At 36.6% G+C, this 26336-nt stretch overlaps 1 protein-coding gene across 9 annotated transcripts in view; it reads left to right on the forward strand.

Moving 5' to 3' along the window:
* The window catches only part of GSTCD (glutathione S-transferase C-terminal domain containing), an 87820-nt gene extending 61991 nt beyond the window's left edge, over positions 1-25829 (forward strand). For 6 of the 9 annotated variants that reach the window (XM_026078386.1, XM_026078379.1, XM_026078378.1 and 3 more), the window contains 7 exons: positions 4048-4163; positions 4384-4428; positions 7007-7135; positions 15193-15326; positions 17121-17151; positions 21718-21787; positions 25120-25829. In XM_026078386.1, the coding sequence (XP_025934171.1) occupies positions 4048-4163; positions 4384-4428; positions 7007-7135; positions 15193-15326; positions 17121-17151; positions 21718-21787; positions 25120-25256 (662 nt within the window). In that variant the 3' untranslated portion in view covers positions 25257-25829. Of the gene's footprint in view, positions 1-4047; positions 4164-4383; positions 4429-7006; positions 7136-15192; positions 15327-17120; positions 17152-21186; positions 21257-21717; positions 21788-24590; positions 24663-25119 lie in introns of those variants that run through there. The other 3 variants (XM_026078381.1, XM_026078382.1, XM_026078387.1) reach the window with 3 other exon arrangements.
* Positions 25830-26336: the final 507 nt, after the last annotated feature.

Genomic DNA, 26336 nt, shown 5'->3' on the forward strand with positions numbered 1-26336 from the left:
TTCTTTGTCTTTTAAGGAAATGTATGCTACTACTTATCTTCACATTGAGGGGGGGATGAAGCCTTGTTTGCTGGTAGCAGTGAAGAGTTAACTTTTGGAGAGGTTTTTAAAGGCTATAGGCTATTTTTTTAGGTACTTATTAGTTTAATATTCAGAAGGTCTTCTAACTGAAGACTAAGGAGTAGATACTTTGCTGATGAAACCTGTTAATGCTTTACTTCTGACTTTACTGACTCTCGAACCTATTTTCTGACTCTGAACAGTATGAAGATTTGGTGTTGTTTTTCAGGGATTACACTTGGTCTTAATAAATCTCAGATGTCTCGGGAAAGCCTTAGGGTTGGACAATAAAAACAAGGAAGCCAGATAGGGAAGTAAGAGCATGTGTGTGCATGAATTTTTGTGCCACTTGTTGCTTGACAAGTGTGGTTTGTCCCTCACTGTTAGGCAGGAGAAGTGGTTCAGAAGAACATTTGTAGTAAAGTGTGTCGAGAGGGAGGAACTGGAAACAAAGTTGTTTGCCTGGTCACTCTTATAGTTAAGAAAATTGAAGAGGAAAGTGGATATAAGAGAGTGATACAAAAGTCACCAGGGGAAAAAAAGGCATTTACAACAAATCCCATTAAATTAATTGCAGAGATTACTTTAGCTCAGGATGCCTTGAATTCTTGAAGGCTTTTACCAGGGGAGCTTGCAACTTTATACTATGAATGAGCTTTAAGAACTTTCAGTATTTGTTTTCACTGAATTAAAGAAAATTTGTGAAGGTTGAAGTAAACCCATAGGTTTTCTTCAGATAATGTTCATGAGAACCATCCCCTATTTAAAAAATGAGTTTCAGCRTAAATGAAGCCACCTAAGCTTCTGAGGCAAATTCTGCTGTGTTCAAACCCACTTTGGCAAATGCTTAAGCACCTTTTGTCTTCACAGTGTTTTTCTCATCAAGGGATTCTTATGTACTTTGGCTGTCTTGAGCTTAAAAGGACAAGCCCGTACTGAACTCTGTTGAAGAAAAAACTGATGCTTTTATTGTGCTTTAGAAAGCCTATTTTTCTGTTTCTAGCTGCACCTGCAACTTGATTCAGTATTGATCAGGGGATACATCCCTGCTACCACTCTTTGGTATTTGTGTCTGCAGTTGCTGCTGCTGTCCATTAGCTCTGGACTGGCATATCGGAAGGGGGGGTTTATACTGTAGGTAGAAGTGTGTCTGTAGTTTATACAGATAAACCTACCTAATTTTGAGCTAGTAGCTTGAGTCTCTACTCAAAGTAAATGTATATATGTATATGCTATAAAGTAGCATTGTTTTAGCAGCAGCTCAGGTGCTGCAAAATGCATCCAGGAACCTGGATAAGTTTCAGAGGTTTAACCTGCCCTAAATGCTGAGCTGTCATAGCTGTGTTGCTGTCGGTGTCCAAACTAGGTTGTTTAATACAAACTCAGATTTGCCAGCCTCTTCTTGCTGTGTAGTCGTAGCCAAACCTYGATATTCTGCATGGACAGCTTCTAGTGGGCTTCTAAGGAAGCTGTACAAGTTGAGAGGTCTGTACKTGTTTGGCTGCTCGATTGCTTATCAGATAAAAGAGTGCAAACATGACTTGATACCTCCATAAAAGGGGAAGGCGTCCAGTCATTCCTTTTTTGTTTTGGAACAACAACTATTTTTATTAAGTACTTTATCAGTTGTAGTTGAAATAATTGAAGCAATGATTGCAAGATCTGTTGGTTCATGAAAACAGACCCCAGCCTGTATTATCAAGATAAAAGTTCCTGTTAAACATGCCCCCTTACCACACATATACTTCAGGTGTGTGGGACGTAGCTGACGAATGTAAATCAGATTTTTTCTTTCTTTTCATTTTTTGACCCAGGTAGCTTCAGTGGAATTAAACCTGCGGACATGACAACAGCTACTTATTTTAAACCCAAACAATCCACTATGGCATGTGCTTGTGTGTGTGTGTGTGTGTGTGTACACATATACATATAAATGCACGCACAGTATGTATTTGTGTGTTCGTCAGGTATCAGATTTTCCGCAGGTATTAGTGTCACAATACTTGTCTACCTCAAATGATGGGTTTGATCTCACAAATTGAATTTCAAGCTCCTTGTCAAATACCTTAACAGCACTTGATTTCACACGTGCTGGAAAGTCTGCATCTTCCATTGACTCRGTTAAAATCGTAGGTGTTGAGAACATTTGAACATCAGCGTATCACAGAGGCGTGAAAGTTGAGGCAAGYTATGGAGTAGTTCACATAGAAATTTGGTGCACAAGAGGAGTTATGGCTTCCAGTAGAGAAACTTTAATAAAAGRTTTTCCTAGCATGTTCTCTCAGGTGAAAGAGGTGATTCCTTAAAAAGGAGATTATTATATTGCATAGTTTGGTAAAGKTTTCATATCCACAGAACTTCTGTGCATTTTTGTCATTAGAAGGCTTAAATTTCTAGGACYCTTGTAGTATCTTTCACAAGGAGTAAAAATGATTGTTTCAGAAAGGTAACAGTAGTTTTATTTTTATAAAAACTACTATTTTAGATTTGCAACAGTGATAAGAAATGAGGGGAATAGGATTTTGGTATGTTTGGAGTTTGTGTTCAATCTTTTAATTTCCATTAAGAAGTAGTAAACATTTCARTATGTCACCATGCAGTGCAGTCACCTAGGAATGTTTTTTTAAACATTGTTACTCTGTTTATTTAGATGACTATCTGTGCAGTAACTGCAGAGTGATTTTTACCTTATTTCCTCTACATTTTGGTGTCGCTTTTCGTTTTCTTTGCCTTGGCAGAGTAGAATGTAATATCTTGAAAAGTGAATCCTCTTTGGTTCCACACAGAGCAATGTGTAGTGATAATTTTATCTGAGGAGTCTGTTGAATTTAATGGATTATTTGTAAAATGAAGTGTTGTTTATAATAAAATATGATACAAAATAAGAAACTTTCAGGATAGATATTTAATAAACTGTATAATAAATGTGATTTATTATGGGGTAAAATTGAACTGGTTTTGTAGTAATCAGGAAAATTCACTGATTTTAGTTCTATACTATTYCTGTTAGTACTGAAAAAAATGTATTTTTAATGGACAAAGTTAACAAAGAAATTCATAGAAAACTGGAGCAGTGGACGCTTACTGGCCCAAGCATTTCTCTGCCATACTCAAATATAATGTGGTGCTCAAAGCAGGGACTGTGTTCATATTTCAGAGAAAGTAGAATGTTAAGCTTATTTGGTGCACCTAAACCTCCTTCATGAAACCTCATTCAAAAGAGTTGTCTCGGCACCTTTTTTCTTATTGTAAAGATTAGCTTACGAATGATGYATTTTTACTATCAACATACGTCAAACTCTGCTTCCTGAACAAACAAAAAGTCTATTAAATAAATAGGTCTGTTGGCACTCTATTAGCTATATTTTGGACTTTACCAAACACGTTTGAAAGAAATTAGTTGTTTTTCCATTTCTGGTTGCRCTACAGATGTGATGAGAAGCCAGACTTTGCTACACAGAATTCTTAGTCAACTTTGAGAAGCATTTTATTGCATAGATAGTCACTCAGATAAAGAGGGCTGCTTATTATAAAAAGTAAAAATTGACAGGAGAAAGAGTACAACTTCCTAAAACAAGATGCTTAAAGGTAGTTGTAGGGATTTATTTTGGCAAGTGAACTGTGAATGTGTTTGAACTCTATTTCTGACTATGATTCATTGGTTTGAAATATTGATGGGTTAGAACATACACACTTTTGATTATATTATATTARTACTGCTTTCAATTTAGAAGAGCCTGTACCTAAGGGTTCAGTAACAGCAACAGCTGGAAAATAAAATTTTARATATGCTAAGGTATAGAGAAAGCTCTTCCAAGTATTTGTGAATTTAGCTTAGAGGGGATTTGGATGTCYAAGTCTTCTAGCCATATTTTTTTGGCTCAGCCATAAATTTGGGGATTTTCAATGCTTTGCTATGAGTCATTTAAAATTATCAATGTTGGGACTTGCTGATTACTAGTTAGGCATTTTCTTTGTCATCCCCAGGAAAGATGTCCAGAGACCGGGCTCTGAGGAAACAGCAGCAATTGAATAATTTGGTAGCGGTGGTGAAAAAGCTTGCTAAGCCTGGAGATGTGATTGTGGATTTTTGCAGTGGAGGGGTAATGTATATTTTCTTTACAAGATGCAATTTCTTTTGGCTTTATCTTTGCAGTTCCTGAAGGATGCAGCCACAAAGCAAAAGCCCAAGCTCTGAAATTTTAGCTGCTTTCAGAGGTTCTGTCACTGGTTATGGGATGCTCAGCCTGAAATGGGTCAAGAACAGGTTCACTGAAAAGTGATTTATASATTGTTTTTTGTTGTTTATTTTTGTTTTCACAGGGCCATGTTGGAATTGTTCTTGCTCACATGATGCCATCATGTCAGGTAAGTTCTAAATCAGAAGTACAGACAGTGTAAGCTTTTGATCTCTGATAATCATCTTGAAAAGGGATGCATCCAGGGCGAGTAAGCATGAAGACGTAACTGCTAATTTTAAGTCTTATGATCTAGTGAGAAATTCTTCATTAGCATATGTAAAGGTATTTATCACATTACATTAGTTGGGAAAAGAGGAGATGCCATCCCTGAGAAGGAGAATTTAGAAAAAAGTACTTCTTAAAAAATGAAGAAGAAAAGAAAGAAGATTSCTTTAGTGTACAACCGTTTAATTGGGTATGCTTTGATTCAGCAAAGCATCTAATTAGAGTGTTAAAGTGCACGGGTGAGCTTATCCCTCTCTAACAAAGATCTTAAGCTTGTATTGTAAAGTTAGTGTGAAGATGAAACCCTTGTTATGAGCCTAATGTCTGGCAGTGTCTCTACTCCCATTTTCTCATGATCTTAATGGTTTTGAGAGCTTATTAGCAACGTAAGTCCCCATGTAATTCCACCAGCTTCAGCCAGTATATGCTCTCTGCCCTTTTGAAAGAAGCTGTCTTGTACTTCMGGCTTTGAGTGACCAAGTGGCTGGCTATTCAGTTCCAGCTGCTTGCAGTGTAAACTCTAGGGTTCACTTAACAAACACTATTGAAAACTAGTTTTGCTGATCAGACCCRGACTTCCTCGTGGGGACTTCATATAGTCTGAACAATACAATGAATCAGAGAACCATTCAGGCTGGAAGTGACCTCAGTAAGTCATCCAGTCCAAACTCCCGCTCGAAGCAGGCCCAACACTGAATTTGGATCAGGCTTTGTCCAGTTGGGTGTTGAAAACTTCCAAGAATGGAGGTGCCACAACATGACTGGGCAACCTGGTCCCATGCCCRACTGTCCTTGTGGTGAAAATTTCTTTTGTTACATCAGTTCGGAACCTTCCATTTCAATTATGTCTGTTGTATCTTGTTCTCCCACCATGCACCTTCATAAAGAGCCTGGCTCCRTCTTCCTGATAACCTTCTTGTTGGTAYTGGCAGGCTGCTATTAGGTCCCCTCCCCGAAACTGTCTCTTCAACAAGCCCAGTTTCCTTAGCTGCTGCTCACAGAACAAGCGCTCCAAGCCCTCGACCATCTTGGTGGCTCTCCACTGGRCTCGGTCATATTCTTGTCTTGGGAGTCCAAAACTTGATACAGTATTTCAGATGTGGCCTAGTGGACCCCAAATAAAGGAGAATAAGGAAATAACATGTTAAGATGTTTGCTATTAGAAATTCCTAAGAAGCTATCCTTATATGTTAGTACTGGTAATTAATATGTTTTGCTCTGCCTGTGACTCAACAGGCCCAATTAAGGAATAATGCACAGACTGATGTAAAATTTTTCTAGAAGAAAGGTATCATATGCCAGAAGAATTTACTAGTAACTTCTAATTTTGTAATGCTGTGTCAYAGAGATGAAGATAAAATTAAGAGATTCTATAAAGAGAATGATTTCTGGTAATTATTAAAAAGCCTGGCACCTTTCTTTTCTTTTTTTTTCCTATATTAGTAGAAAAACAAGATTTTTTTCCTATATTGGTTTTATATAGTTCTCTGTTTTTAACATAAACAATATATCACAGTTATTCTGGAAAATGTTCTGAAAGAACATCGAACAGTGTGATGGACATTACTTGCTTTTTTCATTCTGTTCATAATTGTGTTACATTGCTTTGAGAACTGACTGGGTGAGATGGGACCCCGTGAAAGGAGTGGGAGACTGCACCTTTCCTAGGCATGCTCCTGGACATTCTCCAGGTAGAGAAAGGTCCAGAGCACTTACAGACCAAAGCTGGGAACCAGTGAAAATAATAAGACTCTGCAGGGAGGAGCAGGCAGCCAAGCCTCAGAGAGGAGGGGAAGAATTCCCCAGGGACCACCGAGGCTCACTCGGAGTTACTGAGTTGGCTGGAAGCAAGCATCTTCATGAAAGGACRTGGTGGACAGGGACTATTCCCCATATACCCTATTTACTTCTGTTCTGCCTTATCCAGTAACTTGGACTTTCCTTTGTTTAGAAAACTAGATTTCTAGGGTGTTTTTATCCTTCAGATACACCCTTTTGAGTTTAAAGCTTTTGGTTGTCATTGGGGAGCAATTCAAAATTGTCTGATTTGGAGGAAAATGGTTCTTCATCCTAATAACAAATTTGATGCAGAAGTCAAGAAAGTAGCAGTAGAGTTGAATCATCCAGTCTTCAATCAAACCTACGGAAGCAAACACCGGGCAGCAGAGGAGATTTAAATTTAAAACCTCTGCAGATTTTTTAGCTTAATCCCAAATGTTGTGAGGTGCTTCCTAAAGAAAATGAAAGCTGTACCTATAGGAAAACATAAAATATTTACCATCTGGTTGGTATTGGTATGTCTTAAATGCCTTCACTCTCTATTGGGTTCCCTGCTAGATCACTTTGGAGGAGRTCTCAAGCCCTGTCACAAACAATTTGGAGAAGTTTTCTCAACTGAACTACGAAGTTATGTGCTTATTAGTAATGTATTTTGATTTGTCAGTTTACTTTTGCCTTACTTTCCTGTGTGTGAAATCTAGGTGGTGCTCATTGAAAATAAGGAGTTGTCACTGATCCGTGCTAAAGACAGAAGTGATGAACTAGGTTTAAACAACATTTGGTTCATTCAAGCAAATTTGGACTATTTTAATGGGACTTTTAATATTGGGGTAAGTGAGAGGTTTTTTTCATTTCTTTTTGGTTAATTACTCTTAAAACAACTAAAATATTTGAGAACAGAAAATTATATATATTCTTACAGACAAGTATTTCTGATGCTGTACAAAGCACTTGTGTTATATTAACCATTGAATTAGTTGAATTAGTTTTCTATTTATTATTTGTTGGAAACTGGCATCACTTTTGTCATTATATGAAGAGTGAAGAAAGAAGTGGCTGCTCCAATCATGTACAAAATAGATAAGTTTTGCCTGCCATATTGAATAAAAATAGTGTAGATTCTTGGTTTAGTAACATTATTTTAAAATTAATGATTTAATAACAGATGTACTCTAGAGAGGGTGCCAAAGAAGGGAGAAAAGACTACTGTCACTTGAAATTACCCAAAGTGAGTCAAAGTCAGAGTTGGACAAAGTGAGCACAGTAAAGTGAGGTCAGAGATGTATTTTAGGTGACAGTAAATGCATTTTAAAGCAAAGCAAACAAGACTACATTATGCAAAACTGAGAGCAAACTATCATGAAAGAGAGATTATTATATTGATAAGTATATTCATTGTGAAAGGTATACTCAAGCTAGATTTATAAAGGCAGACTGATRTCCTAATTTTGTAGGACTCGGGTTGAGCACTTCTGTTGCGGTCAACAGGTGCTACTCTGACTCTGTTTTAGGTGTCTTGTCATTATTGTAACTGAGCAGACCACGGAAGGGACCTGAGTTCTGCAAGAGCAAAGCAGATGATTTGAATGCTGATTCAGAGCATGCGTRTTAGCTCCTGAAAGTAAATAACGTGAATGTCCGTCTCTCCACAGTTCTGCAGCCCTAGTGAAGAATAAGGCATAAACAGTCTCTTGTAACTCCATAAGGATTCCCATCTTCCAGTTTGAGCTTCTGTTAATAGAATATGAGCTTTTACAGCGTGTCCCTAGTTTTTAGTGGTCTGGTTGTTCCATAAATCATTCATCCAAGGACCTGTTATGGCTGTAGCTTAGTTTGCTTAAGGCTGAAGGTTTGTGGTACAGATAGGCRTACATCCTCCAGGGCTATTTAACTGTTTGGTTATCTAAAAAAGGAAATGAAATACAGTGCAGGAGAAAGAGGAGAGAATAAAATCATATTAGCCCAGTTCTTCCAAGTGTAAATTTCCAGTTCTCCAGCTTGATTCTCTGTGCTGCATTGTCACATAAATCTCACAGTGGATGAACTCTAGCTCTGTTTCAGAAAAATCATGATCTCRTGAATAATTTACTAAATTCTTTGTGCAGAATGTGTTACTATAGTTTATCGGTAAAATCAGTTTCCAGTTTTGTGCTCATTTTTGTCTTAATTCTTTGGCCTTTTCTTAAAGTTAATAATAAGTTAAGTATTTCCTTGGAGATTTTATTAAATAAGAAAGTGTTATACTCTTCCTTAAGTTTTATGGCAAGAAATACGTTAAGTGTGTGTCAGAAAAATTCAGTTGAAAATTCTTCATATCCTGGTCTTTTTTTTAAGTTTCTTTGACTTGATTCTGTGACCTATTCAATAGACAAAGCTGGAACTTTCCCTTTTCAGGAGTCGTATATCAATCTCAGCTTCAGAATTAGTTGCCTCCCGTGCTGATTCACTTTTTCAGGATGAACTTATGTTTCCTACACAACCTTTCCCCAAATAAGACTGGAGCTGGCTGTTTTACTTGCTAGTAACAGAAGTGTTTGGAAAATAATTTAAAGTTCAGCTTCATTTGTATCATTATTTCATAAGCACTGGTCTTGGACTGCTGAAACAATTATTATAATTTGCAAGAAAAATGAAAAAATAAAAATATGAAGTGCATTGCAATAACAAGGTAGCATAATTGCATATTATTGATGCCCTGTAGAAATAATAGAGACAGTTTAATTTTAATTTCTAGAAGATATATACAGCTCAAACCAGATAGAAATTTCTATAATCCTGATTGTATTACATGGTAAATGAAGTATTTTACAGATTATTTTCCCGTTTTTTAAGACTATTACTCATATAAGGGAAAATGGCAATATAATATCATAATACATAAAATACAGAGATCTACAAAGTTTGGCAATTCATCATTTATAAACCCATCTTCTGAAGTTTGCAAGCTCTTCACTCATTGTATAACTTTGACATCGTCAATAAAATAATACAGCATAATTGCGAGGGTGGATGTGGTGACAAGAAATGTGGTTATGGACTTCTCAAGTGAATATTAAATCATAGATCTTTTCTGATATTCTCATTCTGAAATGAATTGTCATGTGTCTTCTTGTTGCTATATAAAAAGTGCTTGAAATATAGAGATGTATAGAAAAATTAACCTTGAGCTCTCTAGTTTTGGTATTAGTTTAAAATGTGTTTAAATGCGTTTTTAGTTACCTTGACATAAAATTATATTACATTATTTAGCTATTTTCTTACCTGTTATCTGCCACGAGTTCAAAAGTAGGTTAAGAAAAAACCTGTCAACCAGCTAATTCTCTTTTGCTCCACATAAAATTGCTGCTTTTCTAAATCATTGGAGTAATGGAGATCAAGGTTCTGAAGCAGTTTATCTGAATGGCAAACTTGCTATTAAATTGGAATATTACATGATGTAGTACAACCAGCAAACATTAGAGGATTTCAATCTAAAAGTGAAAACTTCCCAAACATTTGCATGTAGTGTTTGTTTACATGCCAACACCAGCATAGTCTTAAAGTTCTTTGTTGTTTTAAACATTTATTATTTTATAGTACTCGTAGYGTCTTAGCTAATTTGTGGGAACAAGCTGAAACAAGTTGAAAAGTTCAGTTTTGGGTTTTTTTTTTTGGTGTGTTGAGTTGTTCTCCTTTTTAAGAATACTGAAGTGAAGGTGAGGTTTCAGGAAACGCTCCTCTTTTCCTCCCGCCTTTCTGTGTGCAGCAGGCCGTGCGGGGGGKTTTCGGCTCCAGAAGCGTAGTACAGGGCGGTGGACTCGCGCTGCATTAGCGGTATTGCTGTCTTCAGGGAAGGGATCTTGGCCACGTTACTTTCCTGTGTCTGCAGATGTATGGATTTGTGAGCTAAACATGCTAGCTGCCTTTGTTCTCACTTTTTATTTAGTTTAGATAGCAAGTTTAATATGTAGGGCACCCTGAGAAAACTTGGTATTGAATTTTGTGACTTTTCACTTAACTTAAATTGATTCCGAGGAACCCAAATAAGAAATCAATTGGTTTGAAATTCATACAGGCTCAACAAAACTACTGTTTTTTTATCCGGCAATGGTTTAATGTCTCTTTTCCAAACACACAAACAAAGCAGAAGTCTTTGGCTTCTGCTTGGGGAAATGGGCATGTAGCTATAATTATATTCCATGATTCATCTAAAATAGCTGTGATATTAGGAATCTCTTTCTGATGTTAAACTATCTTTTTTTTGTTGTTGTTAAATTCATATCAACAGAAAGCTTTCATTGTGAAATAACTACATTTCCTTATTAATTTTGTAGTATTCTGCTTGAGATGACAATATTTGTTACCATCTGCATGTGGTTACAGTTCAGCTGATGATTAATGGTCTGTTCAGCTGAGCTTTCATCTAGCAGTTTCCAACAAAAACTGTCTTCATTTTAATCCACATCTGAGAGCRAAGTTTTTACTTCCAATTGCTGTAGTTGAAAATTGACTTTGAAACTTAAAATGTGAGCTTTGCCATTTTAAACCTTATTTCTAAATTTATCGTGAATAAAACACATAGAAAAAACGCAATTTTACAAATATGCACAGCTGCATAAAGTAACAGGCACAATATTTAATTAAGGGAAAGGCACACTACATTTTCTGCAGGGCTGAGAGGRTGCAGAAGCAGATCTACTTGAGGCCTGACTTTTCTTGATTTTTCATTTGATGTTTGGGATTCTCTCCTGTCTAATAAGGTACAAATGAGAATGGGAGTTTTTTGCTGTCCTTAAAACTTAAGAACTTACTATCGTTGTCTTCCCCATTTGTCAAAAGACAACATTTTTTTCTTTGGGACTTAAAAACCATTTAAAGAGTCACTTGTCAGATTCAAGCACTTAAAAGTGTGCTGGGTATTGCTCTCCGATGTGCGAACGGCTTTTGTCAGTGATGCGGTGATCTTTTTTCGAAGTATAAAAGCATTTATGTGATTCTTTGTAGTGTTCAGGAAGTTGTTGTTTAATTGTCTGGGAAATTAAATAAGGAACTATTACATACAACCTCACTACAGTTAAGAATGATAATTTAGGATTCAGCATATTGTATTTACTGAACTTACTGTAAGAAAAGCGTGGTGCTTAGGGGCAGTGTGGACATCAAAGGTAACTTGTTAAGGATGGAGCGGTTGCTCCCCTGAGTAGGGTGTTTGCTTAGAACTAGAAAGCTCTGCCTCCCTTCATGGTTGCAGTGTGGGGTGGCATCTCATTAGCTCACCCAGCGTAGCACCATCATCATTCTGGTGTAGGATGCAGTTTTGTTTCCAACCCCTGAGCCCTGCTGAACACAGAAACTGTGCCCTGCAGCACTGTATGGTCCCAAGGCGACTGGAGGGGACAGCAACCAGAGCTAGTCATGGAGGAGAGTGCATGTTAGAGATGGTATAATGTGGTCTCTGTGCCTGGATTTTGGGAAGTTTCAGGTGTTGAGAATGCTGTTTCTCCATGAAGTTCAGAGTAAGATTGCATATAATAATAACATATTTATAACTGACCCTGTTTTATAAACTATGTTTGGGAGCACCACTGTAGTGACACCTAGCAGATTTAGTCTGATTGCTGTGGGAGGCACAGTATAAACATTGGTTGATGGTTGCAGCTCCGGGGTGCTTGGAAGCCAAATAGAGAAGGCAGAGAAAGGGCAAGAAGGTAACAAAGTTTCAGGCATGCTTTTGAAAAATCCAGCCTTGTTTGAGGTTTCTTGATTTAGATCCATGATTGGTAATTACCTCTGCAAAGCATGACTGTGCTTGGTAAGACTCTGGTTGGTATTTTCTTAATGCATCTCTAGAATTGAGTTTAGTTAAAAAAAAAAAAAAAAAAAGTGTTGTAGGAACCATCTCCTGTGGCTTCCATCTGGGCATGTCAATGAAATTTGCAGTTTTCTTTTTGTTTTTTTCACTGCAGCAGAGAAATTAACACTGCTAGATTGAAGCCCTTTCTGGCAGCAGCTTTGTCTTGTACCRTAGTGCCTAGTAGGTAGTATTAAATGAGTTGCTGGTTTAATACATAGGAGGGTTTTTTGAYGCCTAGCAAAACAGAGGCAGGCTTTTCACCTCTGCTCTAGATACAGAAGAGGAGAACCAAAACTCAGAGGAAGCTGAGAGACATAAGTTTTATTTTTTAAGGGGCCAAGGTGAAGGACAGTGGAGAAATTTATCATCATCTCGTCTGTTATTTGTATGTGAATGAGTGAGATTATCCAGTCTCTTTAGACTCCAAGGTTTTTTTTAGGGAAGATGGAAAAAGTCTAGAAATCCTTCTTTCTTTAGAGTGGCCAAGAGTGTTGAATGCAACTGAGAAGCTGTAACACATGTGAAACTTAGCATCTCCCAAGTTCATACCCATAAATTGCTATTACACTTCAGGGCATCAGTCTAGTCTCTTCTGCAATTTGATCTGTCCATAGAATACATTGGCAGACTTTTTTAATGAATTCATTTAATGTACAAAGTTTTGAGTTATTAGTCTAGATGTCTGTTAACTTCAAACATCAGTTTTAAATGCTTGAAGTGTTTCATCTCACGTATGATGAACACTGACCCTCAGAGAGAGATGGAATTTACCTGCTGAGGAACAGTCCTAATGGTATCCTATTAGAAAACTGGTTCTTATATCAAGGCTTCAAGACTTTTGAAGCTGATTTAATTATTCACACATAAGTACGTGTCCCACAGTACTAACAAATCAATACAGTTTCAGAAACACCTTCCCTACTAACTATAAATCTTAACCTAGTCTTGCCACTTAGTCTGCCCACCTTGTTCTTTTCTCCCCCCCCCCCCCCAAGGCTTTTCTGAACTCTCCTAGAACACTTCTGTGAGTCATTCTGGGTTCTTCTGTTATTTTTGTTTGTTTGTTTCTGGTTTTGTTTTCTCTTGGCATGTAAAGAATCCTTAAGGGGTGAGTAAATGGCTTATTTTTTCCCCACTGCTAGAGTAATCTAAAGTACTCATTATGTTTTGGATTGCTTTCCTTGCTTTATTTTCTTTTAATAAAAACTATAAATGAGACAGGTTTCTTTTTCCTTGAGAACTCATCTATCCCTGTTGCTTATTGCTGCTTGTAGTCTTTGTAACATAATTCCTGTTGTATCTCATCATAATGTCAAACAAAACTGTGGTAGTAGGTTTRGGATAAATAAGAGAAACAGTAAAATGTTCGAAATAAAAAGAGCTTGTTGAAGGTGAATTTTGGCAWCTTTGTTTGTATTAATCTTTGGAAATACATGCAGAAGAGAAAGTAAAAAATTGTTGTGAGATAACTTATTTTTAATGCAGTTTGTAGATTTTCATAGATTTTAATGTATGTGACACTTGAGACAGATCCCTGAACATATTAACAATCGTATTAACAATCCTTCATCCATTTCAAAAAATGTACATGGAGAGGAATTTTACAGAAATGCTGTGTACAGGCACTGTATTAGTTTGGCACAGTCTCAAGGTGAGGTTGAGTAGATCTAAAAGCTCTGGCAGTGCCAGATATGAGGTTGGTATCACAGGAGGCCGTCTTTCATCTGTGTATATATGCAACACTGCTCTACATTTTCAAGATGGTAGAGAACTGTTGAACCATAGTTATTCAGGAAAAAAATAATTGTCTATTTTATGAGACAAAGATAGGCTGAAAGCTGGTACTTTTACCACTTCAATATCATTTAATCCATTATATAATCAGTGTGTATTGGAAATAATTGCAATCACAAAAAGTCTTTATATAAAATCAAATTATTATTTAAGAAAATCATATATGTAGTTGAGAGGTGAATTTGGGAGAAAAGATGCAACCATTTAGTGTGTGTGTGTGTATATATATATATATATATATATATATATAGTTTCAGAGTACGATAAGGCCCTAATCTTACCAACATTTATGAAATAAGGAGCTCCTCGCAAAAAAGTCTCATGAAAGCATATTGTTGCACTTGGGGGAAAAAAAATAGTTGAGGGTTTGTTAAACTGCAGTCCTAAATTCTTTCAGTAAAAAAGTGTATTATAGATAACAGCAATGATGGATATGCCAAAATGTTCTCCAAGCTGTTACATATAATCATTAACTTAAGTCTTTAAATCTTTTTTTCCAGTGCTAGTGATGATGTTACATAATTATTTTCTTATGCRGTGCTAAATGACCTTTTAAAAATGACTTTTTGTCATTTAATTTCTGTAAGTTTCATGTTCAGCTTATTTAAGTATTCTTTTTCATATGCAATTCAGTAGCTGGTTTGGGTTTGTTTTTTTTCCATACACTGGAGAGGAGATTTAATGTATTCAGAGCACTCTCGCTCTCTTGTCCWTTCTCTCTCTCTAGTTTGTCTATACAGTACCTTACAATCAAATGATCAAAACTTATGCTTAAATACTGTCCTTTAAATGTGACCTTCAGCTATATCTGTTATTCTCTTACTGTTTTTGCTGGTCCTTTCATACTGAAATCTGTCTTTGGATCACGTGTTTGTATTTCTAGGTGCTTTTTGCTTGAAATAAAACTTGACTTATCACTGTGGTTGCTTATGTTTTAATGTTTTTCTGGAGCTATGTTTTCAATTGAGTTGATCTGATGCAGTGCACCTGCCTGTTAAGTGCTTTTGGTGAGTGACCCTTGTTCAGTGTCGACAGTTCCTTAAGTGGAGGGGTCATGGAGTTCCTTTGACATAGAAATAAAAGAAATGAAAAGCTGAGGAATTAAGGACCAAGTCTTTGCTTTAATAGCTTTCATTGCAGGCTCTCCTTTGGATATTTAAGTAACTCAATCAACCAAGAAAACACTGCAGCAGGATTTTATGCACAACACTGCTATAAAAATTTGCCCCCTCCCCCCCCCTTTTTTTTTCTTCATTGCAGGTAGCTCTGCATGCCTGCGGTGTGGCAACGGACATGGTGATTGAACACTGCATCAAGGCTCAGGCAGCCTTTGTCATCTGCCCATGTTGTTATGGCTTCATTCAAAACACAGTGAAGTTTACATATCCACAAAGGTAAACTAAGGCTAGCAAAATAAATTTTAAAATGCCAATATAAAAGAAGAAAGAAAATATTAAAAGAGATTACAAGCAGTCAGTTGAAAATAATTGCAAGTGTCCAGGCTAAATAGGTTCACATTTAATACAACTGTCTCCTCCTCTTTCTCTTTGCAAATGTATCCTGGAAAGGGGGAGACATTATTAATTCCTGAAATATTTTTTCTGGATTTATCTATTCACAGCAGTTCACAAAGACTTTATAGCATCAATACAGTAGATATGATACTTGGGAATATGTGTAATATGTAGACCTCTTACCTTGAAATCACTGTGTTAATAGAAGACTCAAGAAAGGTAYTGTAAGAAGGGGAACTAACAGTTTAATGTCAGAGAAAGATGTAAGCGATCAGCTTAAAGAAATGGGTCTGCTTTATACCACAGTTTACTGCTTGTGAAGTTCTTCTGATTTATTCTCAAGTAGACAAGCTCACCTGTATTTCAGTTTGTATTTTTAATACTTCTTCAATGGACTGTGCAGATATTTTGTCTTCTCCAAATCTGCCATGTTGGAGATGCTTGTATTTCTTAGGCTTAAGWATTTTAGTGGCTCTGATATATACTGTGATTTATACTATATAAATATAGTGTAAAAGGTAGGCATAAAGTGGCAGAAGATAACAGCTTTCCAAGGCAGAGTTAGATGGGGGAGAGAGTTATTTTTCTAAAGTTGAGCTTTGTGTTTTGGATGTCCAAGATGGATTGGATTTAATTCTAGTAGGAATTACAACTTTTTCTTAGGTATATTTGCTAAAGTAAGAAATGGAAACATTCTGTCTTAAAAGGAATCAACAAATCTAAAAAAAGCTTATGCTTCCATRTTAAATACTTTTCATACTGTTCCATAACATCCAAGTGTGCTGTCGTAAAAGTGCTTGAGGAGTAAATATTTATATTTTTCAGTTGGATGAACTTTGCATTTAACTGTGCTTTCTTAGTCAATTGGATTCTTTCATCTGTTTATAAATGTCCCTTTTGTTTGTTTTTTCCTCTAACACAGTAAAATAAGTATTCTTAAGGAAGAGGCAAAAAAAAAATTAAAGCCTTCTAAAGTTAGCGGTCATATAACTTTTCTCTATTGACTTGTTTTAAAATTGACTAGATGCTGTTTAACTTTTGGCCAGTTACATCTGCAGGTAATGAAGACTGCCCTTCCTGTTAGGAATCTTTCGTTGCTGTGGATGATGCAAGAATGTAAATTGTTGTGGTTTTGTGTTTGCCAGCATTTTGGATCTAAAGCCCTGGCCCTTGTAGGAAATAAGTGGTTCATAGCATATCAACCCAGGCTTGAGTAACAGTTTAGTTTTTTTTCTTTCTTTCTAAGTTTATAGGATTAGAAAACATGATAGCCTGCCCTTATGCACATATTGCCAGATTGCATACTCAGGTTCCATCCTAGAGATAGCTTACTTTTGTGGTAAGACACACATAAGATATATGCATGTCTAGAGGTTGTATACATGTAAAATAAAGTATTTATGTGAAAATGTGGAAAAAACAGTAAATTCTGTAGYATTTATAATGATTTAAAGAGAGAATTTCTATGAAGAATACAATAGAAAAAATAAAATGACACCTAATGTGCTTTTCTATTCTAGTAAACTGGAACTGTTGTAGTTTTTTGAATACCTTTCTGTAGGCTACGGATATTACTGTTTTGCTTAAAATGTAGTCAGATATGTAAGGATTGCTTCTATTTTCCATCTCTGTTTTTTTAATGTTGATTGAATTGGTCTTTTTTTTTTTTTCCAGCCATCAATTCAAAGCAATTTTATCCTACAAGGTATGTAAAACATACTGCTGTGAGTTGGGGGGGTTATGTGCCCTTTCCTGCCTTTCACTGGGTCTTGTCAAATTAAATATCAGTGTTTATCTTTTAACTGCGAGAGGGAGCATGTGTTACATGTGATGATGATTAGCAATGCAGATGTCCTTGTGTTGCTTTCTTTCCACCATCCCTTTTTTAAGGCTTTTTTCCTTCAATAAAATAAAATGGTTTCTCCACAAAAGAACTTTTTTTTTTATTATCTTAAAGTATAAATGAGCTCTGCTAAAATATTATTAGGATAGAAGTGCTATTTCAACAAATATAAGTTAACAATTTCAGGTWACCAATCATTTTATTTATTTAGCTCTTAAATACTGATGTTTGTACTATGTAAATGTACAATAATTTTTTATGTGGAATTATTGCTTCTAGGGATCTTATTTTCTGATAAACACCAGATTTCTCCCTCTAAGTTATGGCCAGAAGATTGGACATTATGAGTAGGAAGAGATAATACTCTTCAGCAAGAATGTTATACAGTATAATTTTTAAAACTTCATTCAAAAGGATTTAAAACATATTCAAGTGTGTTTGATCTAGCATGAGGTTAAACCAACACATAGTTAATCCTGTAATCAACTTTTGTTAGCAGCTTTTGTTCAACAGCTAGTTCACACAGAGACAGAAAGATTTTATTGGTTTTGTGTATTTCTTGGGATAGGTCTCATATCTTCTTTAAGGATCTTTGTGGTTTTGTATTTAGGGATTTGAACTAGAAATGCCCTCATTTTTGTTTTTGTTCTTTTCTTAAATTCCTCGCCATAATTTTAATTCACATGATAGTTCACAGAACTTAAATCCAAAAACTCATCTGATATWTGGGAAACCTGTGTTTCTCAAGTATGTATGCTTATTGATGGGCAGAAACTATAGGTGTGGTTCATGAGTTTGAGAAGTCGGGGAGCTGGGGTCTAGGTGGAGATAGTCCAAGAGAGAAGTGAGAGAAAGAAGCAAGGAAGCACGCAGAACTGGCAGAAGGAGGATAACAGATGGGGAGTGAAAAAGGACAGGAGCAGAGAAGTGGCCAGAAGACAACTGGTACAGATCCCTAAAGCTGTGTCTAGCATATATAACTGAGCTGGTGAAGAGCAACTAGTTCAGAGATTTGAAGGTTAGATACAGTTAATGTGTCAAGGGAAGAAAATGTTTGCGTTAGAGGGAAGCAAGGTGTTCGGAACTTTACTAAGAACTGGTAAAATCCTGGACCGGGGTCTCAGCAGTTAGAATGTCGAAAAGCCTATGAATTCTGGAAGTATGATGCAGAATAATCCTGTATTACAGAAATGTGCAGGAAAGAGTATTTATACTCTCCAAATGCTTTGTGGAACAGTGGGTGTAGCAAAGATGCTATATGTAGCAGAAAAATGGAGATTGTCCCTTTTGATCATGAAGTAACAGGGCATTTTTAAAAAATTTAGAAAATTTCCAGCCACTTTATAAGGGAAAGTTCAGTTATTTGATAGTGCACTAATCTTATCTTCATGACAATCAGGTTTATGTTTTATTAATTTACATGGAAATAAATTTGCAAATTAAATTATTTGGCAAATTTGAAAAATAAATTTTCAAGTAATATTTGAGATGTTAAAAGTGGCACAGTGGATTTGGACTTGCCTTTAGTTTTTCTCTTAATTAACATTTCTTTCAGCATGGCTGAAATCAAGAAGAACTCAGGTTTGAGTTCAGAATTTTATTTACTAACGTACTATTAAATGTAGACTTGTTGACAGTACAGAAGGACAGGGTAACAAGTACAAAATCAAGGAAACCTAGCTTAGGATAGTGTGTCTAATCTTATTAAAAGTCAGTGAAGATTTTTTTCTTTAAATCTGTTAATCCATGGAGGTTTAAATCACAGCACTTATCACCACAATAGAAGTTCCAGCAACTTTTTATTTGTGTTGCAGAAGTGCCTAGGGGGCCAATAACAATGCTAAAAATATTGCTTCCCTTAATAATGTAAGAGAATATACAAATGCATCCTAGGCTGGATGGTGCCTCAGATAATTCTAGATATAAATAACTTTTGTTATACTGCTAGCTATATGTGATTTTTATATTTCATATTAATAAATTGTTAAAGGTTATTGGCTAGTAGCCAAAGCTGCCATGTGTTAACCAGGCACTGTCTGTGTCCTTCCCCCCCCCCCAAGTTCCCATTTCAAATTCATTTCTCTTATCTTCCGTTTTRGTGAGATCTAAAAAGACATCTAGAAGTCTGGCATTTCCAAAACTTTTTTTTATGAGAACATTATGCCATAATTCATTAGTTTATAGCTGCAAAGAATAAGGCTATGGTAGCTGTAGACTTTTACCATGATACGCTTGGAGACTCTATTTGCTTTGCTCCCTGTAGGAGAACTGAAAAGTAGAAGTCAGTTACTTTTGAAATACAGTTTTGAAAACTTAATAAAATTTGAGGGTGTTGGAGAAGGCAGGTTAACTGTTTATCCACACATATAGCTTGGGCAGTTTATAGTTATAACCTTTGCTACTTTAGAAATGTTATTCTCCTCATTTCTGCCAACAGGGGGTGTGACAATTTGGTGATTATATCATGGGAAAATGATGTAGTCATAACTCAGACTTTAACTTTTCAGACTGTGTCTGTAGAAAGCCAAGGCATTCTTGCGCATTTGAGAGTCAATCCAGATTTTCAGGTTGAGTGGCGAGGCTCACCTTGGCTCTGGTCTAGTCTAACAAGCCAAGAGCTTGGTTTTGCAAGGAGCCAGATTGGCTTGGTACCTACAGGCTGATGGGGAGTTCTGTGCTAACTTGCCTCTTCTCCTTCTCCAAAACCAGCCAGTCCCAGCCCCTTTTTCTCCCCAACCTGCCTAACAGCAGCCACATTGCCTCTGGCTTTCCCTCTCCTGCAGTAGTCACTCTGGATTTAATGTTTTTGGGCTCTTTTGTACTACACAAATAACTATTTAAATTACACTGAGCAAAACTTACGCCAAGTCCTAAACRTGTTATAGCATGTTCTTGTCTTGCTTGCATGTTTGTTATAAAGCTGTGAGCCAAAAACCCTTGTGTAAATCAGCTGTATTAGGGAAGAAACATCCCTGTCTCAAGATAATGTATATTCATTTAAATCAGTAATCTTTGAGTTTCAGGTAGCAAGAATATTTTATTTTAATTAAAAAGGTACATTGTATGAGCAAACTTCTTTGCAATTGGGTGTCTAGAAAATTTATGGGATTGGATGGAGCATACTGTGGAAGGAGCTACCATCTTTATTTAATAAAGATAGGATTTCTTTCAGTTGTTTTTGTGAAATGCAGACTTTTAGATGTTTATGATTCCCTAGTAAAAAGTTGGAATTAAGGTATCTTTAGCTGAAGTTGCTGTCTCTTCATTTATTACAAGAACCAAGCCTTTAAAATCATCATTGTATATTAGACAAGAATCAAAGAACATTTTTCTTTTGATTTGAGAGAGACAAACTCGTTTTTCAAAGCTAGCTGTGGAAGCTTTCTACATTGCATAGCAGAGGTTTTTTGTTATTATCTGTTTCTCTTTTCTCCTTGTGGGAGACTTGGGGAGGTTGTACAGTTCTCAAATGGTTCTGATTAATCTGTCTTCATGCTTAATATTGCAGCTGTCCCAAATAGCACAGTTGTCATTAGAGCATCAATTCCGTTGTTATGTTTTCAAGGCTTTTCCTCTCACCATCTGGTTAACTCACCTTGCTTAGGTTGGCTTATCTTTGAGAGATCATTTGTGTAGCCTRGGCAGCATTTTTTGAAGGCAAGTGAGGATGGTGTTCTGGGCTGCTTCTGCGGTGTTCAGGCAGGTAGTAAGGGGAGCGCTTACCCCTCACCGCACCATACCTCTGGGCAGCAAGGAAGGAAGAAATCAACAGTAYGTGTTTTGGAAGCCTTGCACAAGCTTTAAGTCAAACAGGGATAATTTGAAAGTGATTTATGTTTGTTTTGAGGCAGGAAATGTTCCCATYCACAGCCAGATATTTTTTGCCTCACCTTTTAGGTTGATCCTGAATTGATTTGGCAGAGCAGAGGAAGTTTTTCCCAACAAGATGATTCTTCCTGGATTCTGAGTAACTGCTTAGGAGAAACATCCAGTATTTAAAATTGCCTATTTAAGAATTCTGTCTTGACYGCTCATTAATGCAGACATACTGCCCAGTGATGACTGTGCTAAAAGAAGGCTATGTTGCTCATCAGTAGTTGAAGGAAAAATTAGTCTGCAGTATGCCTCTGAAGAACGCTATCTTGTAGAGTTTGCATCCAGCTGCACTGCTGTGGGGAATTGGAGGAATTTAAACCAGGAACAAATACTCTGAGTAGAAATGTGGGATTGATTATAAACACTTGATTTACACACACTTTCACAAGCAAGGGCAGCATGCAAATTAGGATTTGCACACAGATAATTTTTCTAGAAATGTCATCTTCAACTGATAGCATTTTTTTGTACTTTGTGTTTAATCAGATTTTTCTTTTGCTGTTTGGAAGAGTGGAATGATATTGGATCAGATTTCTTTACTTTTTTTTCTAGGAGCACATGATTCTTTGCAGATTTGCAGATCAGACAGCTGTTCAGCTTCCACCTGAACGCCGACTAATAGGTATGAATTTCTATAGAGCAGCTGTTGTGTAGGCTATACGTAGTAATGTGCTTACCTTCTTTTATAAAGGAAGAAATACTACATTTATCAGCAGGGCATTAAGTTGCTGTCTTCTCATTATACTTAGAAAAATTTGAGTTTTTCAGCTTTTTCCCCTTGCTCTTGCCCACTATGGTAGTTGAAACTGTTTTCTTCCTTCAGATTTTTCAGTATGAGCTAGAGGGTGTAGTTTTGCATTTTACTCATTTTTACTGCCTCTGCACCTGTTCTTTCTCGCAGCATTCCCTGAAAAGAGTGATGTTTTTATGAAGCTCAGCAGAGCCCTACTGTTGCCAGTCTATCTCACACTAAAAGCACACCTTAATCCTAGTAGTGGTTTTCTGCGTGCTCCCTTTACCGTGCTTGTGGTCACTGATGATAGCTCCCTTAGCAGGGCAAACACCTAGTGCCAGGTGGAAACAATCAGGCTAAACAGCAGCGGTGGGGCTAGCTTCAGTATTGACAGGCTTCAGAGCACACAAACCCGTACAGCCCACCTCATTGTTAGGAGCACAATTAAAAAAATCCTAGAAGGTTTTATGTTTCTTTTGCTGTTCTTTTTTAACAATGAAGAATAATTGTAACCTGAGGAGTTTGCTCAGAAGAAAGTTTGGCTTACTCCTTACCTAGTGTGCCAGCCTTCCCTTGGGAAAAGACCAGTTATGGCACAGCTAAAACGGTGCGTGTTTCAGTTTTCACCTTTCGGCAGTCGCTTCTGTGTCAGGTGTGTACATTGTTATGGGTTTGGGTAGCAGCAGCTGCCTTCTGTTAGGTCACTTCCATGCAATGCATGGCCAAGGCAAATTCATCCCTCAGATTTCATTTGCTTAATCAGGTGTCAAAAATTTTTGAGAAAAATAATATGCAAGAAGACATCATAAATGTAGAGAGAATTTCATTACTCAGAAGGACAGCAAAATGCTAAAACTTCAAATATTTAATCATTATAAAAATATGTTATAGGTAACTTCACATCTTATTGTCTTGAATATTTTTGCAATGTTTTTTAAATTCTGACAACATAGAAATCAATAAAAATATAAGAACAGAAAATTTGGAGTGAGCAAAACAAAGCAATTTATTCATTATGTGCAAGATTCTAGTATTCTTTGACTTATTAAGGGGCATAATATGCTCCTGTATGGTATTAATGTTCTGATGGAAGCTATAAACTAGCTTCCAGGTCAGAAAAGAGAGAGAAGGGGCTGGGAGCTCTCAGGATGTAACTGTGCATTCTTGGCTTGCAAAAAACACTTATGAAGTACATCAAAGCTGTAGGAGCAAATAATCATAATGTTTTTAAAAAGCTTTGTTTGAAGAATTTCAARTACTTCCTATACTTATTGCACAGAAAGAAAATAATACAGATTCTGAGATAACTATCTATTTTATAATAAATTTGTCTGCTCTTTTGCTATCATCACAGTATTTGGAATAAAAAAAATTTGGCAGTGTTTCTGTTATCAGTGTAGCACCCCACCTTGTCTCCTGCTGCTAGCCAGGTAAACTGAAAATTGGAAAAGGACCCAACAACTTTTCTGAAAGATTGTAACTGTTGTCTGTTCTCTACCTCTGAAACTACAACTTCTCTTCACAAATTTCACTTTCATGTGCTTTTCCATGACAAAAAAAGAGCATAAATCTTATTGCTCTTCCTGCCCCACAGGAAACATCATTGGCTTTTCTGTTTTAAAGAATCTTAATTTTTCTTTTAAGTTCCACATGACATTAATTTGTTTCAGTGAAGACTATTCCCATTCCAGGTTTCTTTTTCAGCTTTGAAACTGGTTTTGCAGGAGTCTTGTTGGAGTAGTTTAAATTTTGCTTTCAGATAATTAGAGTAAAGGTTGAATCAGACTAGTGTTACAGCCATGGTGAGGTTTTATTTATTTACTTTTGTGCAGTGCATGATCAGTTATTGAGAAACCTCTGTAGATTTCATTTAATGAAAATATTCCCTGAACAGCTGGTCACATTTTTTAATTGTAGATGGTGGAAAATGACTTGTTCTGCTTCATTTTCAACTTTTTAGGATTAATAAAATGTATTTTAGCAATTACCCACTGAATTTATACAGCTTCAGTGAAATTGCAGACCATTTTGTTTCTGGAAGCCCCGCTGTACTCCCAAGTACAGCATACAGGCTGTGACTGTTATCATGGTTGAAACAGCAAATTTTTCAAAGGAGTTATATCACCAATTTCTGTAGTTTCTGTGAATATAAAAATATAAAATTGTACCCACTTCCACTACACACAGCAATTCCCTATTAAATTAAAAAAGTTCTGTTTACACTGTACACATCTGTTTTATCTACCATATGCAGTAGTGGAACTTGRCTGTAATTATGCTCAGTGTTTTCATGAACATCACTCCAACCCACCTCATATTTTCTGTTTTGAGTGAACTCTGAATAATAATGATATTGCTGTCAGTGGCATGTGTGTGTACATGCCATTTTGTTCGGCCAATCACAGAAGGTAGTTTTCTTTGAAAACCCAAATGTAGAGAAGAGTACCACAACAAGTACCTGACAGAGATCAATCCTTCTTGGATATATAAGGTGATAATTTCTACCTGCAACATATAAATCCATATAGGACTGAGTTGGAAAGATCTTTTTCAGGCCTGTCCTTATTGTCATATCACTAAAGTGTTTCCTATCCAATGACTGCCTCTCTCAAATTTCGAGCCACCAACAGAATGGAGTATAAATGTCTTCATCTGGGTGATGTAGAAGCAGTGAATTTCTTTTGTAACTCAGGAGTTGAGCTGGGGAGGAGAACATACTTCTGACCATCAGTTCACTGTGAAAAGGCAAAAAATAGATTGAACGTGAGTACTGTATTTAAGTGTGATGTGCATCAGCTGTACTGAAATCCAAAGATATTAAGGGGGACATATTTGTGCCATCTACCATAAACTTCTGCAGAGCACCTAACAGATTCATACCAGAGCTCATAATGTTGGGTATTCAAGTTCTGTATATAWTCAAGGAAGAGAAGTAGGCAGTTCCCGATGGTAGTTCAAAATACCTGACTTATATCCTAATGGTAAACAGAATGAATAGTCCTGTGTCTCCCCTTTATCTCTGACCCCAAATATATTAAACTGTGCTGTCAAGAAAGAGAAAAGAGACAGGAACATTGGCTTTGTCTATTTTTAAGTAGATTAGGGTTTTTTTATATTACTTACTGATATGTTTTCCTGACATTGAATATTGAAGTGCACGTTTCTGATATGTGTTTCTATGTTTTTAGACTTTTTATGCTCTTCTTTTGCTCTCATTTTAGGAAAGCAGTGCATGGGGCTTGTGGATCTGGATCGGGCATGGGCTGCAGAAGGACGAAATTACTCTGTCCRAGTGATATCTATGGAGCCAGAGAGTTGTTCCCCAAAGAACAATATGCTTGTGGGCACCCCTACTTAGAGTGTGAAACTTGCATTTAATTTGAAGTTGAACTTAAATCCTTGGTGCATGATGATGTCCAGCAGATACGAGCAGAGCTGGGAGCCAGACATCGTGCATCTTGAACTCATTGTGTTTGGAAAAAGGAAGCAGCAGGAAAAGTCTTAGAAAGTGCACTGCCTGCAAAGCATCACAAATCGTACTTGTAACGTGTCATTAAGCAGCTTTTGGTTCTCTTACTGGGAAGTTTCTCGATCTGACACCTGTCCATGGAATCATATCCACCAGCAAAAGTTCRGAAGAGAGTTGGTCTCATTGAAGGGAAAGCGATTTCCTTTTCAGTAAAGCTGTCTTGGCTGCTTCAAAATTGCATTCATGTTCAAAACAGCATTTGTGCCCATAGGCAGAGCATTTATCTGCCCATAATGCAGATCAACAGAGGAACTGAAAAGATCAAATTTATAGTGTTACTGAGGGCAGGCTGTGCAACAGGTGGTGGCTTGACTTTGCTAAAGAATTCCACGCTACTGTAGCAAGATTGTTTTTAATAAAGTTTGCAGAAATACTTCTGGTATCATTCTGCTTATAGAAAAATGCATTCTAATTTGTCAGTCCTTAAAAATTTTTTTTTTTTATCATCTTTAAATATGATGCTGGAATTCTGTGATCAGGTATTTGAAAGTGTGTGTAGTTAAAGAAAGCAGAACCCTGTTTATCCATTGACCAGACAGCAGGAAATGGTGAGGATATCAGCAAACTGCTACTTCACTGCCACCTCTGCTAGCTGAAGTGTATTGCTTCCCATTCTTAAGAGACTCACTGACAAAAGCAATATTTAAGAACAAATCATTTGTCTATATACATCATTTTCATTTATTTTCACATTTGGTTTAAAATTTGAAAAAAGTTGCAGTTATGGAACTATGTGAAAAGATCAACCACAGATGTGCTGCTGTAAAATGAAAATATATGTTCTGTGCTCTGATTAGAGGACACTTTTCTACTCTAATTTCAAATCATTTGTAGACACTATCACAATGGAAAATGAAAWTTTTCCTGCACAGTTACGGGTTCAGTACATCTATGAATTCTGCTGTGGAT

The sequence above is a fragment of the Apteryx rowi genome, unplaced genomic scaffold, assembly GCF_003343035.1.
Source record: "Apteryx rowi isolate R43461 unplaced genomic scaffold, aptRow1 scaffold_48, whole genome shotgun sequence".
In the NCBI taxonomy this organism is placed as follows: domain Eukaryota; kingdom Metazoa; phylum Chordata; class Aves; order Apterygiformes; family Apterygidae; genus Apteryx; species Apteryx rowi.